At 43.1% G+C, this 22,099-nt stretch overlaps 1 protein-coding gene across 1 annotated transcript in view; it reads left to right on the plus strand.

Annotated features, from left to right (window-relative positions):
* ulk4 (unc-51 like kinase 4) overlaps positions 1-22,099 on the plus strand; it is a 381,891-nt gene that overhangs the window by 128,224 nt on the left and 231,568 nt on the right. The window contains exons 22-23 of the mRNA XM_078229306.1: positions 3,767-3,894; positions 14,923-15,056. Coding sequence (XP_078085432.1) covers positions 3,767-3,894; positions 14,923-15,056 — 262 coding nt within the window. The remainder of the gene's footprint in view (positions 1-3,766; positions 3,895-14,922; positions 15,057-22,099) is intronic.

The raw sequence follows: 22,099 nt of genomic DNA on the forward strand, positions 1-22,099 counted from the left end.
ATTGGTGAGGCCGCAGCTGGAATACTGTGTGCAGTATTGGTCCCCTTATATGAGGAAGGATATATTGGCATTGGAGGGAGTGCAGAGAAGGTTCACCAGGTTGATACCGGAGATGAGGGGTTTGGATTATGAGGAGAGGCTGAGGAGATTGGGTTTGTACTCGTTGGAGTTTAGAAGGATGAGGGGGGATCTTATGGAGACTTATAAGATAATGCGGGGGCTGGATAGGGTGGAGGCGGAGAGATTCTTTCCACTTAGTAAGGAAGTTAAAACTAGAGGACACAGCCTCAAAATAAAGGGGGGTCGGTTTAAGACAGAGTTGAGGAGGAACTTCTTCTCCCAGAGGGTGGTGAATCTCTGGAATTCTCTGCCCACTGAGGTGGTGGAGGCTACCTCGCTGAATATGTTTAAAGCGCGGATGGATGGATTCCTGATCGGTAAGGGAATTAAGGGTTATGGGGATCAGGCGGGTAAGTGGTACTGATCCACGTCAGATCAGCCATGATCTTGTTGAATGGCGGGGCAGGCTCGAGGGGCTAGATGGCCTACTCCTGCTCCTATTTCTTATGTTCTTATGTACTGCCAGACATCGGTGGGCGGGTGCAAAGTTCCAGGCACCATATGTAAATGCCAGTCTCTACAACCCAGCTGTGCTCACAAGACCATTAAGGATGTCCGGAACTCAGAGACAAAAGGCTATCACCCTCCAGAAGAAGTCTGTTCCCTGATTCAACCACCCTCCCCCAAAACAGTGCAAGAACCGACCTGTCATTAAGCCACCAGTGGAAGAATTGCAAACTGTTTTTACACCGCAGGTTTCTGAATTTTTGGCTCCTTCTGGACTCTCCACCCCGCCCGTCTCTCAACCTGCCATGAGTGGGATGCGAGAATGCCACCCCCTGATATTCCCACACTCTTCTGCTTGCCTGTATTTTGAAAAGGACATAAAAATGAAATGAGAATCTATCATCATGTCATGAAACCCAGTTTTTATATTCTTATGTTCTTTCACCAAGCCATGCAAAGAAAGAGCTTGCAATTGCAAAGCACCTTTTTCAGTCACCAGATGTTCCCAAGCTATTTCAACCATTGAATTCTGTTGAATTGCAGTCAGTGTTATATAGACAAATGCAACAGCAATTTGTGTGTGTCAGAGCCTGCTCCGTGGTGCTGCCCATTGCAAGAGCTGCCAGCCTCTTGGCGGGCAGGATGTTCTATTCTAGGATCCTCAGTTGGGGGGCAGGCCCACAGCTGCCCACTTCTGATGGACAGAAGATGCAGCAGTTCTTCCTCCTAAGAGTCAGTATGGGTTTCTTGCTGCTTTTTCAAGCAGTGAGCAAGGCACCACCTGAGAACGAAACATTCCACCCAAACTCTACAATGGCCTTTGCAGATCTTCGGCCAGCGGAGCTTGAAATGTTACCATAGCGCCCAAATCACCAGTGACTTTAGGTGACGCTGTTCCAGCTGTCTCTGGCTGGCAGTCACAACCTGCGCAAATTGTGAGAGATGAGATTCCACAGTGTTCTTTCTCTTGCCCCTCTCTATCTCAGTAATCTCCAGCCCCATTCTGAGATTTCTGTGCTTCTCTAATTCTGACCTCTGCACCTCCATTACTTGCTCCACAATTGGTTGCTGTGCCTTCAGTTGACTAGGCCCCAAGACTAGCCCCCACACCCCTCCTCCTTGCAACCTCACTTTCCTCCTTTAAGACACTCTTCAAAATCATCTGACCCTATAACCCCTTATGTAGCTTGGGTGTCTCACTTTGTTTTATAATGCTCCTTGGGAGGTTTCATTGTGTTAAAGACACTATTTAAATATAGGTTGCTGATGTTCACACTCCACGTGGAGACCACACGGAATTCTGTTCAGAGACTGAGCAATCCGAGCAGTGACAGCATACGTGAAAACATCAGTCAGCAGCTCTGCGAGAGAACAGCTGAAATTAGGAACTTATGTGGAAAATCATGGGAGCTAGTGCACATTCCATTACTTTGTGATGCAGCAAGCTGGGGCATTCCTCAGAGTGGCCTTTGAGGTAGCTGCTGTTTGGAATTGTATCCCCTGACTTGGGAACAACTGCTGTTTCAAGGTTAATATTGTAGGATGCAATATGCTGAAATCAGACAGGTTGTTGCTGGTAGGAGGCCCACTTACATACTGGCAGAGGTAACACTGGGGAGAGCAGACCTCTTCAGGTTGTCAGATATCAGCGGCCACACACATTAAAATGAGATTATTTGACATATGCGCTAGGCCAGGGAGTTGACCTATCTGTCACTGCGACTCGCTGAAAATTTCAGCATTAGATTCTGACGGTTTTAACGCACATGCATTGTGTTGCTTGCTGATAATTGTCTTCACTGTTGCCTCTGACACTGCCTTGTTCGATTCACCAGCACAGCTTGCAGCTCCAACTTACTCCGGTGCATCTTCAGCACAAAAACTCAAATTTAGGTACTCGTAATGAGAGCAGGGTAAATGATAAATTTGGAACAGGTATAGGGAGGAAATTTTAAAAGCCCATTTCCACAATATTTCATTCATGCTGGCATCAATGCCTAGCCATATTAATAATTTAGGGTACCCTTACAGGAGTGTGGTAATTTAGGGTACCCTTATATGAGCTGTGTGGTCCTGTGTAATTGAGGCAACTTAAGTCTGCCGGACTCGGTAACATTAAAATAAGAAACCTGACCCTACATGTTTGCAATTCAAGTTGCCACATTACACAGCAGAGCCACCAACAGTTCCCAACCCACAGTGTATATTCAATAGAGTGGTGCAGAGAGACAACAAAACTGAAAACTGAATCCTAGAATAAGAGGGTAATGTACCATAGATTGTGGTGTATAAGCCGACCATTGAAGCTTCTAAAATTCCTGCAAAAACAGTTCTTATTCATGTTCAGGAAGTTCCGTGGTCATTTCTGATACTGGTTTAGTTCATTCCAGATTTATTTAATTAACTGACTTTAAATTCCCAACTCTTGCGATGGGATTTGAATCCATTGTTGAGATTTTGCACCCAAGTTCTCTGAGGGCGTAAACGGCACTTGGGTGCAAAATATCGTGAGACACGGAAAATGGGAATGTTGCAGGTGAGATCTCGTTTTCCGATTCTCCCTGCCCCCATTGGTGATGTAATGGATTTTATACCCAGGAAGGTCGGGAACCTCATTTCAATGCATTTATATATAATTAGCGGGATTCCCCACCGTATTGTCCCCCACATTAGAAATTCTAGTGCAGCCTGAAGTAATGGCGTTAAACCGTATAATGATGTCAAAATACATTCAAATTAATGGAAATCAGGTTCACATCCTTTCTGGACATGAACCTAATCATAGCAGGGGGCGGGTAAAACTTCAAACTGAGATCTCACCTCCGCAAATCCCATTCTGGCCTTCTTGCGATTTAGCAGCGATAATGGGATTTGCGCCCATGGCGAAAGCGCCTGTTAAATCCCACTCCATTTCTCCAGATCTTTAGTCCACACGTTTGGATTAGTAGTCCAGCAGCATAACTGCTATACCACCATACCCTTTACCTGTCTGAAGTCCACTATTTCAATTGTAAATATGCATCGGTTATGAATATACAGTTATGTTTATGTAAATTGTCTTTTTTGTCACTATCTGATGAAGGAGCAGTGCTCCGAAAGCTTGTGATTCCAAATAAACCTGTTGGACTTTGACCTGGTGTTGTGAGACTTCTCATATATTGAGGCACTTTCTCTCAGCTGCATTGTTCTTTTTCTGCAGGACTTTGTTACAAAAGTTGTCCGTTTATTGGAAAGCCCTTCAACAGTAATTCGAGCAAAAGCTTTCCTTGTCTTATTGGAAGTTTTAAGGAATAACAAGGAGATGTTGCTGCTTTGTTGCCAGACAAGGTAAGGGGAACAATAATCAGAGTCTGCACACAAAATGATGGTGTCAACCTCACTTTGTGCTTGTGGAGAAGCTTTTCCACACAATAAACAGTTGTGGTGATTCTGAACACTTTCAACATACTTTCCAATTCTGTTCAGCACCTGTTGTGTTGCATTTGTATTATTTCTATTTAATTTGGACAATGTCTTATATACATTAACTTTTATTATGGATTTTAAATCACATAAGGAAAGATTATTTTAAGTTTTACATAGCAAAGACTTTAACTAAATTGGGAAAACAACGTGAAGGGCAGAGCTGTGCCGGAGATCACAGAGAATTCGAAGGAAATAATAGAAGTTTGACTGGTTTCAGTCCAGTAACGATAACTTAATGTTAGGTAATATCAACCAGCTTTTCTTTGCCTAAGATGAAGTGTTGGTAAAATGGGCAGTCTTATTGCATGTCTCATAACTATTAGCGTGAAATTTTTTAAGGGTGATTATAAACTGTCAGAAATTCGGCAGTGAAAGACTGTGGCGATATTTTTCAATTTGAATGTGCACAAGAAATAATGAGAGTACTGCCTGAATGGTATCATCAGTGGGATAGAATACTTACAGTGCAGAAGGACACCATTCCACCCATCAAGCCTGTACTGATGACAATTCCACCCAGGCCCTATCCCCGTAACCCCTGCTAATCCCTCTGACACAAAGGGGCAAGCTAGCATAGCAGATCTACCTAACCCGCACATCTTTGGACTGTGGGAGGAAATCAGAGCCCCCAGAGGAAAGCCACGCACACACACGGAGAGAACGTGCAAACTCCACACAGTCACCTGAGACCGGAATTGAACCTGGGTCCCTGGCGCTGTGAGACAGCTTTGCCAACCACTATGCTACCCAATAGATTTTGCGGCTTGGACCTAATTTGAATAAAATTGGTGTGCTGCACCAATTCTAAATGGGCACCAGTAAGAAGCATGTCAATCTGTGAGTCAGGAAATCGGTGGCACCTACCAGGACTGAGGAACCATAGGGGAAATGACAGCAGGCCCGATAATTTTAGTGAGGCGAAGAGGAACACTCATGCTCTATTTAGCGCAACATAAACTGATTTTAAAAAATACAACTCAGCATCATATTTTCCAAGTGGCTTCTAGATATTCCTTTTAGGGTACTGTTGATCTATTTGTTCTGTATTTTATGTCATACAGCAGTGAAGTTGCACAATTTTAACTAGTGGAAGCTCAAAATTGCAGCAGGGCCTATGTATGTAATTAGACCCAGATTTAAATAAATACCTGAGGCTCCTGCCTTTTTCAAATAGAAATATCGAACACTTAAATCAAATTGGCCCCTAACTTCCTGGCTCCCCAGCTTGTGCTGTCAAAAAAAAAGGGCATGTCCTTCTTCACTGTGATTCTGATGCAGCGGATCCACTGCACTACCCGAATCTCATCCAGCCTGAGTCAGGAAGATCAGGTGAGACGTGCACTGAAGAAATTTAATGCAGATAAGTGGGTACGGAGCTTCAATCCAACACTGATTGCCACTCCATGGACATTATGGCTCAAATGTCTGCTGCAAAATTGGAAAACTGGAAACTTAGCGATAATTAATTTTTGCTGCTTTTGTCTTGCCAATTATCCATTTGCGCGAAAAAGTGGTGAGGCAAAGATACAAGAATTGACTGCTATCATTATGATTAGACCTCACCCAAGATAAAAAGATCTGAGGTTACAACTTGATCTCCAATTTTTTCCTTACTTGTCCGATTGCCGACATTCACAGTCACACTGGCCTTTGTCAATTTTGTCTTATGGGTAATCATTTACTACAATGTCGCAACTGAAAAACCAACTGTGTCTTACATTAACAAAAACGTTGTTTCTACCTTCCTTCAGTTCTGAAGAAGTTATAGTTGACTCGAAATATTGGCCGTAATTCTCTGGCTGTTCACGCCCGCAGGATCTTCTGGTCCTGCCAATGGCGGACCATGGATTTCCCAGCGGCATACAGTTAGTGAAAAATCCCACTGACAGCGGCGGGACCAAAAGATCCCGCCACTGGCGAATGGTGTGCCACCTCCCGCCACAAGAAACATGCTGTGGTGGTGGGGTGCGTGGGCAGAGAATCTCTCCCCCACCCCCCCCCCCCCCGTTGACTCTATTTCTCTCTCTCCTGGTGCTGCCAGACCTGTTGAATATTTCTAGCACTTTCTGTTTTTATTTACATCATATGCAATATTTTGCTTTTCTATTAGAATAACAACAACCCTGGTAACATAAAACCCAGTTTTATATGGCAGTGACATTGGCGGGGTGAAAGTGACTTTTTTCAAGTCCATTGCAGTGAAAATGTTGAGGATAGCTTGGCTCTACATGTGTTATCTTAGATAGAAGAAATGGTATATTCAATTTGTCTGTGATCTTATCGCTGCATTCATCATTTAGAAAGAATGACTGAAGAAATGTGAAAGTCAAGAGAATGATAAAGCCCAAAGTTTATAAAACATTGCATAATGTACAACTAATATTTCTGTTCTGTCAAATCCTGTTCCCTAGTTTCTAATGAAGAAATTCTGTGTTTTGAGTTTCTGCATAGCTTTAAAATAAGTGTTTTGAATTGCCACTATTAGCATCAACAACTGAGTGCATTTTTAGAATCTGTGTATAATAATTTTTGCCTCTTTCATGCCTGTGATCTTAGTAGAACATGAAATAGTGATCAACATTCCTATAAAGCATTGAGTGTGCTGATTAGCTACAATGTCAAAATTCATTACAAAGCAACTCATCAAAAACTTTTGAAATGCAAACACACCAAGTACTTTTCATGATTCTCAAAAGGTATCCTCGTGCCCCCCCAAAAAAAACCCAAATGTGTCCCACAAAAAACAAATTTCGCAAAGCTGTTGGCTGCTTTCAAAGTCTTCAGATTCTTCTCACTTCTTTCTCATGGCCAAACAGACAGTTTAAGTCTGAGTCCGGCATGGTGGCACACAGTGGTTAACATTGCTGCCTCACAGCGCCAGGGACCCAGCTTCGATTCTGGCCTTGGACCACTGTCTGTGTGGAGTTTGCACGTTCGCCCCGTATCTGCGTGGGTTTCCTCCAGGTGCTCCGGTTTCCTCCCACACTCCAAAGAAGGGCAGGTTAGGTGGATTGGCCATGTTAAAATGCCTCTTAGTGTCCTAAATTATGTAGGTTAGGTTGATTAGGGGTTATGGGGATCAAGCGTGCGAGTGGTATGTGGGCCTGAGTGAGATGCTGAGTCGGTGCAGACTCGATGGGTCGAATGGCCTCCTTCTGCATTGTAGGTATTCAATGATTCAAAGTTCTTCAGTGTTGGTTTTGCAGCGAACAATTATAGGGATGTTTTTCAATTTCGGTATACACAAGAGATTACGGGAGTACTGCCTGACAAATATCATCAGTGGATGTCCAATAGGTTCTGAGGTTCTGGCCTAATGGAAATAAAATTGGTGTGCTGCCATTTCTAAATAAGTGTCAATGAGCACGCCGCTCTGGTGCAGTGATCAGAGTTTCTGGTGATGAGATGGGCGGCCCAGGTCAAAAAGGCATGCAAAAAGCACATGATGCCATTGGGACTGAAAAAGGAAACCAAATAAAAGAAAGATAATAGTAAAAGGCAGCAATGTAGAATTTCAGTCGGGAAGTTGAAGATTCAGAAAGTATTCTTCAGAAAAGTAATGACAGGCAAATAGGATATGCAATCGAGTGGAAAAAATAACAAATAATGGTCAGAGCAGTGAGCAGCGTACTGGCAAGTATTGTATGTGGCTTCAAGGTAAAACAGTTTCAAGTATGCATCAGTGCAAATGTTTGAGTACAAATCTGGAATTAGGTCCTGATCTGAGTACAATGCAGTAAGTGCAGACTTTAAGAGAATCTGTTGAGCAACAAAGTTTGTTATTCCCTGGATATATCATCAGGTGGAATGTAACTCCAGTCTGTGATCAGTGTCTTGTCAATTTTCTTCCTCGACGGTCTTAGTTCTCTATGATTCCAAAAATCACTTAGGTTCTTTGTTGCCTGAATAAGGGGTGCAGTTGGGATGCTGCTTCAGAGTGGGAATGGTAGGTTCAGAACCTCACACTTGACCACAAACAGTGCTTCAGGGTCCAGCTGCCGTCCACCAGTGAACTGTCATGGAAGACTTGCAATATATCTTGATTTTTATTCGTCCGCATCTATTTTTCGTATTATATGCAGACAAATGCAGCAGGAGAAAGTCACTTGGACACTGTCCCTTTGAAACTTTCAAATATCAGATGGTTAGAATGTTGAGAAGTATAGTTTTAGGTGTATTTACTAGTTTATTATGCAAACGCCAATGCTCTGTGCTGAAAAATGGAAGCAACATCATATTTATTGCAGTCTGCATGACAGAAGCCAATCTCACAAATGCAATAAACAAGTTATCTGTACATTCCTGTCAAAAATTCTCTGTTTCATAAAGGGCTAAAAGTTGACACAACCTGATATTGTTATACTCATTGAATCATACCTTACAATGTCTCAGTTACCACCATCATCTTTCTTGGGTATTTCCTGTCCTTGTGTCCCACACAGTCTGTATGGAGGTGAAGTCTCACCTTCACATTGAGGAAGCCCTCCATTGAATCGTGCTGATGAATGGGATATATGAATGGGATAGATTTCAAACAGATCTAGAAACTCAAAACTGGACATCCATGAGATGATGTGGGCCTTCAGCAGCAGCAGAATTGTATTCAACACAATCTCATAGCCCAGCATATCCCCCACTCTAACTTTACCATCAAGCTGCAAGATCAACACTTGTTCAATAAAGACTGCAGGAGGGCATTCCAACAGCCTTGATCGGTGCAGCTCCAACAACATTCAAGAAGCTCGACAACATCCAGAACAAAGCAACTCACTTGATCAGCACCCCATCCACCACTTTATATATACATTACCTCCACCATCAGTGCACTATGGCAGCAGTGTATACCATCTGGAAGATGCACTGCACCAACTCACCAAAGTTCCTTTGACAGCACCTTCCAAACCCATGACTACAACTCTCTTGAAGGATAAGGGCAGCAGATGCAAGGGGATACCACCTGCAAGTTCCCCTCCAAGCCACACATCATCCTAACTTGGAACCCTATCACTGTTCCTTCATAGTTGCAGGCTCGAAGTCCTAGAATTCACTTCTCAACAGCACTGTGGTGTATCATACTGTATGGACTACAGTGGTCCAAGAAGGCAGCTCACCACCATGTTTTCAAGAGCAATTAGGGAAGGGCAATAATTATTAGTCTAGCCAGTAAAACATCCTGCAAATGAATATATATTTTTTAAAACCCTCCAGTTTAATGGGCAGCAGGGGAGGCCGCCTGTGTCCAATCTGTAACTCAGCATGTTTAACCCTGGTCAGCGAGAGAGGTACCTTTTTCTCAAGCCCTATGGCAATGAAGCTCCCCCCCACCCCTCCTCCCTCCCGCACCCCCCCTCTCCCCCCCCCCCCCAGTTGTCAATAAAAATCAAAAGGCAGCAAGATGTGATTGAATGGAATATGATTATAGGCTTATAAGCATTTAAAGTCTGCCTTGTTTAGGATGCTAAAATTTAGTTTAATGAGCACTATGTTGAAATACATAAAGTAACATCTGGCAGATACACTCACTGCATGGTCTGGTTTTTGACTGTAATGTCTTTACATGTAGTCTTCCAAAATTTTATTTTTCAATGTGATCCATGTGGTACAAATCTCACAATGTTGTTTCTTCAGAAGTGAAGGGTTGAGTAATGTTACTGAGGAACCGCTTCTTCCTGTTTTTTTCCCTCCTCCTCCCAGCTGATTGTTTAAAAAAAAAACTAGAAAAACAGCTAATCATAATTCTGCTAGACTTTAGTCATTTCCAGTGCATCCCCTGTCATATCACATCTCATCTTACATCTTGCCTGTCTCTGCAACAACTTGATATGCATCTTAAGGCCACTACTACCTGTCACTTTTACTCCTTACAAATACACCGCTTATCACAGTTTGGCAGCAGCATCTATATATAGTTGCTTATAATTTTTGAGTCAGCGATCTTTCAATCACAACTTTCCTGCCTAACAGTTTAAAGCTAACGTGAGAGGGGAATTTGCATCCTGGTGCATGTACAATTCTCTTTAATTGTACATGCACCAGGCAATGTGCACTTCGAAAATTAATAAACCCACGATTGATCATGTTAACATGTTCTTATATATTCAACAGTAAAGACCAGAGGTTGCCATTTACACATATGAATAACTTGGGTTGAGAGTGAACCTTGCTGTGCAATGAATAAGTTCAGTGCTTCCTTTCTGTTCAAGTTGTTTTATTTGGAGATAAGCCAAAGAACATTTTCTACAAATACACTTCAATAATCCACCAAAATGTAGCTTAATTGAACCCATTCAAGTTTACATATCAATTACATAATTGGGTGGTGTGAAAACTGACAGACTACAAATATGAGTTAAACATGATCAAGGGATATGGGAGGAAGGTGGGGGATCAGGATTCAATAATCAGCCATGATCAAAATGAATGGCGGTGCAGGCTCGAAGGACTGAATGGTCTACTCCTGCTTCTAGTTTCTATGTTTCTATGACACAAAAACTGGGTGGGAGACTGAGCTGTGAGGAGGATGCAGAGATCCTTAGTGTGATTTGGACAAGTTGAGTGAGTGGGCAAATGCATGGCAGATGCAGTATAATGTGGATAAATGTGAGGTTATCCATTTCGGTAGAAAAAATAGGAATGCAGATTACTGTCTGAATGGCCATATATTAAGAGAGGGGAATTTGCAATGATACCTGGGTGTCCTTGTACACCAGCAACCAAAGGTAAACGCGCAGGTGCAGTAGGCAATAAAAAGGCCAATGGTACGTTGGCGTTCATAGCGAGATGATTGAAGTACAGGAACAGGGTTGTCTTGCTGCAATAATCAGGGCCTTGGTGAGGCCACACCTGGAATATTGTGTGCACTTTTGATCTCCTTATCTGAGGAAGGATGTTCTTGATCTACAGAAAGTGCAGAGAAGACTTACCGGACTAGGATGGCAGGACTGACGTATGAGGAGAGTTTGAGTTGGTTAGGATTGCTTTTGCTGGAATTCAGAAGAATGAGGGGTGATCTCATAGAAACTTATAAAATTCTAACAGGACTAGACAGGGTTGATGCAAAAGGATGTTCCCAGTGTTGGGGTGTCCAAAACCAGGGGTCACAGTCTGAGGATACAGGGTAGACCTTTTAGGACAGAGATGAGGAAAAATGTCTTCACCCAGAGAGTGGTCAGTCTGTGGAATTTGCTACCACAGGAAATAGTTAAGACCAAAACATTGTATGTTTTCAAGAAGCAGTTAGATATAGCTCTTGGGGCGAAGGGGATCAAAAGGATATGGGGGGAAGGTGGGATCAGGTGTCTGAGTTGGTTGATCAGCCGTGATCATAATGAATGGCAGCAGAGCAGGCTTGAAGGGCCAAAAGGCCTCCTGCTCCTGATTTCTATGTTTCTATGCAGTTAGCTTTACAGATAGACAGTTCCGATATTCAGCTGCTGCTTTTACCCAAGATGTGCTTTTCAAATAAGTACTCAGTCATTCTGCTTTAGGAGTGTCCAATCTCCATAGGTTGGTTTCATGGCCTCCCAGCAGCCTGCTAGACTTGACCTGCTCATCCAGGTAGTGGATCTCAGTCACAGAGAAATGGATCATTTCTGTCTGGAGCCAGTTTATGCAATTCTAAAAGCAAGTGGTTCACACTCTAATGAAATTCATTAGAGTTCACACTCATCACAATCTGGTTTTTCCATATCCTGGAGTAAGATGTACGTTCCTCGCTGATTCTGTACTTTGAGTTTTTCGGCATGTTCACACTCGTCACGGGATTGCTCCAGAAAGAATTTGGCAAAATTCTTCAATCTAATGTTATCTTGATCAAAGTGGAAGGACATGGAGAGATAGACATAAGACGTGTACAGCACCAGGTTGATCTGGCAGCTGATGGCGGCCTCACAGTCAGGGTGATGTTTGGACCTGGGAACCCATGACAATGGTGAGATGATGGAGCAGATATAAGGATGCTGTGTGTGTGTGGCAGATGGATAAAGTAGCTGGAAATGAAGGTTCCATTCAATCATTGTTGAAGCAGGAACACTGTAATCATATAACAATTTGGTGTTCATTGTATTCCAATGGTCAGTATTAATTGGTGACTCACCTGTGCTAGCAGGCTGAAAGAGGCATTTTGGTTGGAGGTCCAGTGTACGCAATGCCTGTCTCTAAATAAACAGAAGTGGATGAAAGACTGGGCTCCAGTATTCTACTCTTCACCACCTGGCCAACTGAGTTTCCAAACTCTCGACATTTTATTGACGATGTTGCCCAGCTTTTTCCAGTTTTGCTTTGTCAGGATTAAGAAGAAGTAAATTGACTGCATTAAAGACAAGGATGCTGCAAGGCATTCTTAACCGTTGGAGATAAAAATCAGTTTTATATAAACGTTTCTAAATCAATATCACCTTGATGGAATATAATCATAAATAAGAATGTGGCAGACCATAATGTGGGCAGGAGCAGAAATTAAGCATCTGTTACATTACTGCAACATTGGTAGCTTTAGCCATATTTGAGAATAATTTGCCAAGTAATGCTGTCATGTAAATGCAGCATTAGATAATCTTCTGTGGCTCTGTGATTTAAAATTGTAATTTGAATTTTGATTTAAAATCACACCTACTCATACATTTTGTACAGGTATACATGCTCCAAGTATTGATGTATCATGACGTTCCTGGTGAAGGGATAGTGTTTGTGTTTTATGCGCCAGGAAATTGTATAGCATACATGTTGTAAACTAATAATTGCAGTTATGGGTTGGATGACTATAAGGGAGCATTGAATGTGTGTAGCCTTAAAACACTGGCCGCGATTCTCCCGCGGAATCCCAAATCCCGCAGCGGCCAATTTGTGGTGTTTGCACGAGCATTCGTGCCCCGTTTGTGTCTCCAGCGCCAGATTTCCAGCAGCATCTGCACTGCGCCGGAAATTGCAGGGAGACGCGCAGACCATTAAAATGGACATTTCAATATCATTTGAATTTCATTAGTGAGCCCGGGACTGAAGTCTCCAGGCCCACTAGAGTCTCCCTCCCTGCCAGAGTATTTCACTCCAGCGAGGATTACACTAGCTCCCCAACTTCGGGGAGCTAGCGGCACGACCTTGCTGGAGTGAAGGAGGTCAATCTCAGAGCCCCCAGAGGTCGGGCGGTGGCGGATGGTGACCCCTGGACATTGGTACCCTCGCAGTGCCAGCCTGGGCCCCCTAACAATTCCCAAGGGCAAAGTGCCAATGCCCAGGGGGCATGGGGCAGTGCCAAGGGGGCAGGGCCTATGGGGGCAGGGCCAAATGAGGTGTGACCTAGGGGGCGATCGGTGGGGGTAGGGGTCCCATTGCCACTCTGCATAGGGATCGATGAGGGAAGGAGGGAGTCCAGCAATCAGGGCGGGCTGGGTGGTCAGCTTGCTGAGGTGGTCAGCACTAAGGCGGGGGGGGGTCGGAGCTGGGCCCGGGAATGGTTGGGGGCCAGCAATTGGGCCGTGGGGGGGTCGGAGTGCCGACATTGCGGGGATCACGAGGCTGGCCAGCAATTCAGCTGGCCAGCAATCGAGCTGGCCAGCAATCGGGAAGCCGGCAGTGTGGAGCAACTACGTATGTGCCAATCCTGGCACTAACCGATTGGTGTGGAGATGCCGGCATTGGACTGGAGTGAACACAGTAAGAAGTCTCACAACACCAGGTTAAAGTCCAACAGGTTTATTTGGTAGCAAATACCATAAGCTATCTGAGCACTGCTCCTTCATCAGATGGAGTGGAAATCTGCTCTCAAACAGTGCAAACAGACAGAATCAAGTTGCAGAATACTGATTAGAATGCGAATCCTACAGCCAGCCAGGTCTTAAATGTACAAACAATGTGGGTGGAGGGAACATTACACACAGGTTAAAGAGATGTGTATTGACTCCAGACAGAACAGCTAGTGAAATTCTGCAAGTCCAGGAGGCAAGCTGTGGGGGTTACTGATAATGTGACATAAATCCAACATCCCGGTTTAGGCCGTCCTCATGTGTGCGGAACTTGGCTATCAGTTTCTGCTCAGCGACTCTGCGCTGTCGTGTGTTGTGAAGGCCGCCTTGGAGAAAGCTTACCTGAAGATCCAAGGCTGAATGCCCGTGAGCAGTCACGGGCATTCAGCCTTGGATCTTCAGGTAAGCGTTCTCCAAGGCGGCCTTCACAACACACGACAGCGCAGAGTCGCTGAGCAGAAACTGATAGCCAAGTTCCGCACACATGAGTACGGCCTAAACCGGGATGTTGGATTTATGTCACATTATCAGTAACCCCCACAGCTTGCCTCCTGGACTTGCAGAATTTCACTAGCTGTTCTGTCTGGAGACAATACACATCTCTTTAACCTGTGTGTAATGTTCCCTCCACCCACATTGCCTGTACATTTAAGACCTGGCTGGCTGTAGGATTCGCATTCTAATCAGTATTCTGCAACTTGATTCTGTCTGTTTGCACTGTTTGAGAGCAGATTTCCACTCCATCTGATGAAGGAGCAGTGCTCCGAAAGCTTATGGTATTTGCTACCAAATAAACCTGTTGGACGTTAGCCTGGTGTTGTGAGACTTCTTACTGTACTAACCGATTGGCACATGTGCAGTGGCTCGCTCAGTGCGCTGATTTCAGCCTCTCCAGTGGGAATAGGCTCTGCCCCCTGAAATTTAATGATATTCGCGCTGGTGGCCTCTGCAGTGCACAGAGTGTGGGAGATTCTTCTCTGAACTCCAACTGAGAAAAAACAGTGTGAATTACTCCAGTTTTCACGCAGATTCGACACTTAGAATTTTCTTGGGAGAATTCCGCACGGGGATTATCATGAGAAACCTTTCAAAGCTAACATATTTCAGTGCTTGCCATTGGTACTAATCAACTCTGTTTTATTAACTGCAGGTTAGTGATGTATATTGAAAGAGACAGCAGAAAAACCATACAGGGGAAGGAACAGCAAAACAACAATGAATACCTTTCCAAATGTCTGGATCTTTTAATCTGTCATATTGTTCAAGAGCTGCCTGCAATTATAGGTAAATTGAACAAATAATGTATGAAATGTGGGAACAACAATTTACTTACCATATTCTGACTCCACATGCAGTTTGTACAATGTTGCTGTTCTGTAGAGTGGCTGCCTTCAATGGCACGAGTGTCAAGTTGTTTACGTTATAACTGTTACCTCTGTTGACAGTTGTGACATCAGCTTAAACTCTGGAGTTTAAAGCAGGGTGAGTCTTAAAGGTATGTAAAAAAAATGTTGGTCTAAATTGGTTACTGTTGGCACAATGTGGCATCCTCAATCTTATGAAGTCTCTTCAGTCATTTTTGTAAGTTACATGGTTCAGCCTGCCATAACAACGTGTTTTACTCGGCTATGATTGGAAGTGGACTGGCTTGATCTACCTAGTAAGGTATTTTTCCAAGAGAAGCATGAGACCTTGGTTGCATACTGCTTTGGCACTTTCTTGTGCCTTTCCAAAAGACTGGCCATTGTGTAGCATTAGCAGAGCTCAGAACTCCATTAATTGATTTTTTTTGTCATTGGTTATCAAAGGCTGGATGAATTCTTTGCAATGTGAATGGGCTGGCTGGCTTAGGGAAAATATGGTCTCCATACCACCTGACCAAAGGTCCTTAAGCCACCAGAAAGTGAGCTTCTTTAAGGATAAAATATACTTAACTGAAGGTGGCTGTTGTGAAGTGTTCCTCCCATCTCCATTGGGCCTACAGCTCCAGTGTAGGAATTGTTCTCTACACCTAGTGCAAGCCAATTTCAAGTCCTACATCTGTTACGAAATCACTGTGCAATTTGTAAAATAATACTTCTGGGTTCCTCTCAAGTTATGTATAACCAGTCGTCTCTCTTTAATGAGACAGATGCCTACGTCCTTTGTGGCCTGTGGCTAATTACCTTATTACTTATAGAGCAATATGCTTGTACATTTGAATAGTTGATATGTTGTGAAGATAATTTGCAGTTGGGAGTTGGTATAATTTGATGGTCTCTGGTTTGACTTGGTTGGGGATCTGAATGTGCTTACATGCATAATGATATGTTGTGAAGGGTTGAGATATTGTCCTTCATTGAGAGGTGAAGAAAGGGTTATAGGTTTGTTATTTCACTTTGAATTTCCAAGGTGGTCTGTGTTTGGTTGGAGGTACCTGCATCATGTAGGTCTCCAAGAATATTTCTACATTCAAAAATTTCTTCAGTTATGCGGGGTGTACATTTCTGAATAAAATACAGGTCCAAACCTGCAGGTAAAAAATCATATTTTTGTAATAACATGTGCTAAGCCCATGGCCTGGTCTCTGTGTAATCATGGCATCCCCATCCCACCTCTTCCAGAGGAAGGCCATCCTAGAGGAAGAGCGATGGGTGTTCCTCCCATTGATTCTTGACTGCACATGGAGATGTTGCTTTTTGGCCAGGGTGAGGAGAGCCGTATGCAAAAAGCTTCCCTATGACACTATCTGCCTCCCTAACCCTCAAGATTCTATGGAGGTTCCATTGCCTTGGCAGCATAGAAAGAACTAACTACATGAGCCCTTGTTAGCCATGATCATTCACATGGGGAATAAGAAGGTGAGGAGAAATTTCTTCATCTAGAGAGTGATGAATCTGTGGAATTCACTACCACAGAAAGTAGTTGAGGCCAAAACATTGTGTGATTTCAAGAAGAAATTAGATATAGCTCTTGGGGCTAAAGGGATATGGGGGGGAAGGCGGGATCAGGATATTGAATTTGATGATCAACCATTAGGCTTGAAGGGCTGAATGGCCTCCTGCTGCCTCTATGTTCTATGTTTTGATGTAATGTGAAAGTACTGTCTCAACCCCATATAGAGAAGCATCGATTTATTTCTTGGGATCAAAATGGGCTGATATATTTGATGACAATAGCTGACATTCAACTATGGCAAAAACCTCTGCCTATGGCACTTCCCAGGACCATCTTTGCTATTTTCATAGTGACCAGCATGGAAACCAAATGCGGGATAAATTTTCCATTAATTTACTAATCCCAGGAGGAATTTTAACTCCATGGAGGCCGTTGGAGTTGGTGCTTCCTTGGTGGCTTTTATCTTATCCTCCACTGGGTATAACCCTTTGCCATCTACCCGGTAGTCCAAGTAGGTCACTTTAGCCACAAGACACATTTTCCCTCTTCAAGCTTCTTGAGAATCTTTTGCAAGACCTTTTCTAAGTTTGCCAGGTGTTCTCATTCTGAAGCCCCCATGACCAGAACATCATCTAAGTACACCGCCACTCCAGGTAGCCCTTGAAGAATGTTCTCCATGACTCATGACCCTGACAAAACCCTGAAAAGCAAGTGAGTATACTCGTATAGTCCCTTGGGCATGTTGATTGTCACATATTTTCAAGGGGACGGATCCAATTCACGCTGAAGATAGATGTGGTTCATGTCCAACTTGGAGAACATCAGGCCACCTGCTAACTTAGCATACAGTCTTTGATTCGGGGCATGGGGTACCTATCAAGTTTGGAAACCCAGTTGACTGTTAATTTGTAGTCTGCCCAAAGACGAGCCAACTTGTCTGGCTTAAGAATGGATACTACAGGCACAGCCTATTCTACAATTTGCACGGGCCTTATTATATCTAAACTTTCAAGGCGCCCTGGTTCAGTTTTGAGATTTTCCAACAGGGCGTATAGAACTGGCCTTGCTCTCAAATATTTAGATGTAGCATCGGGGTCGACGTAGAACTTGGTCTGGGTCCCTTTTACTATTCCCAGGACTTCTTGAAAAACTCCAGAGTATCTTCTGATAACTTTGAACAGTCCCCCCATGCCTAGCATGAAGATCTCCAACCAATTCAACCTGATCTGCTGAAGCCAATCTCTCCCCATAAGGCTTGGTCCTTACCCCCGTACAACAGTGAGTGGGAGGAGAGCTGATTGCTGCTTGCAAGTCAGTGAGGCCATTGCCTTTTATTTGTAAAGGTTCCCCCCTGTAGGTGGTTAGTCTGGCCTTCATGTCTTCTAAGCTCAGGAGTTGGATGCCAGTTTGGAGGCACTCATATGTCTGTTCTCCAATAACAGAGACTGCAGCCCCCATGCCCATCTCCATCTTTAAGGATGACCATTTACTAGTAGCTCTACCACTATAGGAGCAACTTTTGTTGCTCTTCAGGCTTTGGCTGACAGCAAACTAATGTATATCCGGGGACTGGGTTGAAGCGACGGGTTTTAACCTCCTACTGCTCACTTCCCATTGGGCGAGCAATAAGGGAGTTCATACTCCACAAAGTCCACGGGGAGATCTATTGCTGATTAGGTGCTGTCATACCACTGACATTGTTGGGAAATGCCTTCACTCCTCCTTGAAAGTTGGGAGAATAAAAGTCCAATCGTTTACCCCACCGTTGGAAAACAGGGTTTTTTCCCTCCTGCCAAATCAAGTGCCCCAGAGCACCCCGTTTCTCACTACTGGTGGGGCCAGATGGTTCTGCCCAGTAACTGCTTGAAAATCAATGTCATTTATTTTGAATAATCTTAATTGTTTAACTTGATTATGAAATTACAAAAACAGTTGTCATAAAGTTGGAAATGTATTAAAAAGCCAGAAGATTAGCAGATTCATACTGGCAATCACTGCTTTCAAGGTAAACTCCAAATATAGTAGCATGCATCCAAACGCTGTCTCCTCATGAACGTTCTGCTTGACATCTAAACTGCAGCAGGCTCACTACTGTAAATGCTCTAATTTCCTGACATAACGAGTTCACAGTAAGATTTGATTACTGGGGTAATATTTCCAGTGGTTGGTCTTATTTATTTGTTAATACTGCAGTCGGAATTCTTGCCAAGTTTGGAAACAAATGATCCATTCACACTGAAAATTGTTCTGCCGGCAAACATTGGGATGAAAGCTGCTGAATTACCTCAGAACATGGGCAATATAAATGGAAATTTGCTCCAGGAAAGCAATCTAAAGGGATATTTATAAAAGTAAACTGTATAGTGTTTTTTGTAATTGAAAGAATAAAAGTTCACTGATGTTTTAAATATACTATTCAAACAATTTGTTGCTTCATGCTGTTCACAATGGTTTTGGAGTGGTTAGCCTGCCATTATGTCCCTGAGCGAAGTCATTTGAGAGACTCCCCCACTCTTGTTGCAATGACTTTTTATTAAATCATATTTTTGGCTTCTATTTCTGCCCTCCCTTCTCGCATGACAAAAATAGTCATTTGCTTGCTCAGCCTACTTGTAAGTTAGAAAATAATTAGTGTCCCTCTTTATTAGTTTTTATTTTTTTAAGTCTTCTTTTCCACTTCAGGACTGCTTGAATAGAGCAGTGACATTTTTTGATTCAATTACTGGCATCTCTTTGAAGGAGCTATTCTGCCTAAATTGTTTTTGTTAGTGGCCATATGAGAAATATGATGATATTATTGCTAACAGTCTGCTGTTTAATGTTTTGAACCTAAAATGTCCTGTCTCAGATTGCGACACACCAGAACATGTCCTCCTGAGCCCCTGACATGCCCCATTTCTTCACTTTGCTCTGCAGCGAGAAACAGAAGCTGTAGGTTCCTTCCCTCTCCTCCCTGAGGGCTAAGTTTTTACAGCAGCGTGTATTGCACAGTGTGGTAGGTTCACTGGCTTCTGATACTGTATCCAGATGAACTGAGATTAAGCCAATTACTTCATGTTTTCTGGCATGAAAATATCCCAGGCTGGAAATTTCAACTTCTCACCCCATTAATTTATGTCTTTTTAAAAAAATAGCATGGTTCCTAATGTGGACTCATTGAGTGCACAATAACGTAAAGAGAAAGTAGTGAATAATTCTTGAATTACAAGCAGAGGTCTGTGCATTCTAACTACCCTCTGAGTGACGCATTTTCATTTCTAATCTCCCTTAATTTTATGACTATCTGAAATTAATAACCATCCACACTAACCATTGAGAAAACAATCTCTGTTTGCATAGCCCTACGTAATCTTAAAGATCTCTATCAGGTCACTCTCAAACTTCCTTAATTCCAGAACCCACCCACCCCAACCTCTCAAGTCTTTCTTCACAAGTACAAGTTGGCTGATCCGAGTGATGCTACTTCGTGGAACAATGATACTCCACACAGGACAAAACAAGAGAATAATGATTACCACAGACCAATCCAGACACTGACCTATAATCTTGATGCACTTAAAAGATCAAGTGAATCTCTTGAGTGCCAGATACAAGAAATGTAAAAACATTATACTTTGGAGGCAAATGATGTACAAGACACCATTGCCCATCTTGAAAATCACATCGGTGACAAGAAGGATGAGAAGGCTCACCACTTGTAAGATTACCAGTAGTTACTGACTGTAAAGACAGCTATAAATATTGAGGTTGCGACCTACAAGTGATCCACCATCATTGGTAAAGGTCTAGTGAATTGACACTATGGGCGGAATCTTTACGCTGGCGGGGTACTCTGGTCCCGCCACAGTGCATGGAGACTTGGCTGAGAGCCAACTTCTCCATTCTCGCTTGCAGCAGCAGGGGGGGGAGTGAACGGCCAGTAAGATCGTGTCCTACACATTTTCAATTGCCTTTATATCCTTGTATTGCAATGTATAGCAATGCTATATATATTGTTTCAACAAAGCCCAATTAAGGTCTTGTATATGTTCTATATTTCGCTACATTAAACTACATCTGCCACCTAACCACCTACCAGCCCATCTATGTCCTCCTGTAGTATTTCACAATCCCTGTTTCAGAGACCTGAGGTAGTTTAATTAATTCATATTTGTATTTGTGGTATTTGGAATAAGGCATTGCTTTAAATGAAGTTCATTTTATGTTTCTGTATTTGAAAGAGCTAATGACTTCAGGTTGGTTCAGATGCCTGCATGGTAATGAGGATTTATGGCATGAAAGCAAACAGAGCTTTAAAGAAAAAGTAGGCTGTTGCTTAGCAATCAGGGTCCACCCTGAGAAATAACTTTTCAGTCAATTGTAAGCTAATGCTAGAAGAAGCTGGACACAAGACAGGGAACAAAAGAACAAATAAAAATCCTGGAAAGCAGGAGGACCTAGGTTCAATTCCAGCCTCGGGTGACTGTGCGGAGTTTGCATGTTCTCCCCGTGTCTGTGTGGGTTTCCTCTGGATGCTCCGGTTTCCTCCCACACTCCAAAGATGTGCAGGTTAGGTGGATTGGCTATGCTAAATTGTCCCATAGTGTCAGGGGGATTAGTGGGCTAAATAAGTGGGGTTACAGGAATAGAGTCTGGGTGGGATTGTTGTCAGTGCAGGTTCGATGGGCCGAGTGGCCGCCTTCTGCATGTAGGGAATCTATGATCCTATGAAGTGGGGACAAAAGAATGTCTTAAGAAGACAGTTAAGTCAGATGAGCAAAGCATAGGCAACTGAATAAGACCCTAGTCAAGGGAATTCAAGTAAAAAGCAGAAAAAGGGCTCCGAATGAGAGACAGCTGCAGGACCTGTTTTGAAGTCGGCTAGGTGAGGAGCCAAACATCTTAGGTAATCGAAGTTTGGTGACATCTTAATACAGCCTGTGAAGCAGTGGTGTTCTGGCACGGCTGAGTGATTGTGCAGCAACTTGGATGCACGTGATGATCCAAGACAGAGGAATACTGAACTGAGAGGTTGAAATCCTGAAGATAGATTCTTGGTGAAGACATCAAGCAAAGGCGTTTATTGGGAGAAGATTCCAAGATGTGTTCTTTGACAGTAGAGTTTGGAAACACTCGTGTGGATGTCAGAGTTCCTATGAGACTAATTGGCTCACAGTGAAACAAGCATACGGAGGATTTGATGAGAAATCCACAGGTTTTTTTTGGGTGGCATCTGTCACTTGGTTTCAAAGTACGGTGTGTCTGACCACATTTCATCTATTGGTTTACATGGACTGTGTGCTTACTGAGAACTTTAGAGAATACGGTACATTTTGTAACTTGTATTATCCTTACAAACATGTATATATCTGTAAAGATATATATAGCTGCGGTGAAGGGGTAGTGTATTATTCCTAGTCTTTTCTTGTTTAATAATTCTTTGGTTAAAAGTTCATCGACAATCCTGTGAT

The sequence above is a fragment of the Mustelus asterias genome, chromosome 2 (genome assembly GCF_964213995.1).
Source record: "Mustelus asterias chromosome 2, sMusAst1.hap1.1, whole genome shotgun sequence".
NCBI classification, from domain to species: Eukaryota; Metazoa; Chordata; class Chondrichthyes; order Carcharhiniformes; family Triakidae; genus Mustelus; species Mustelus asterias.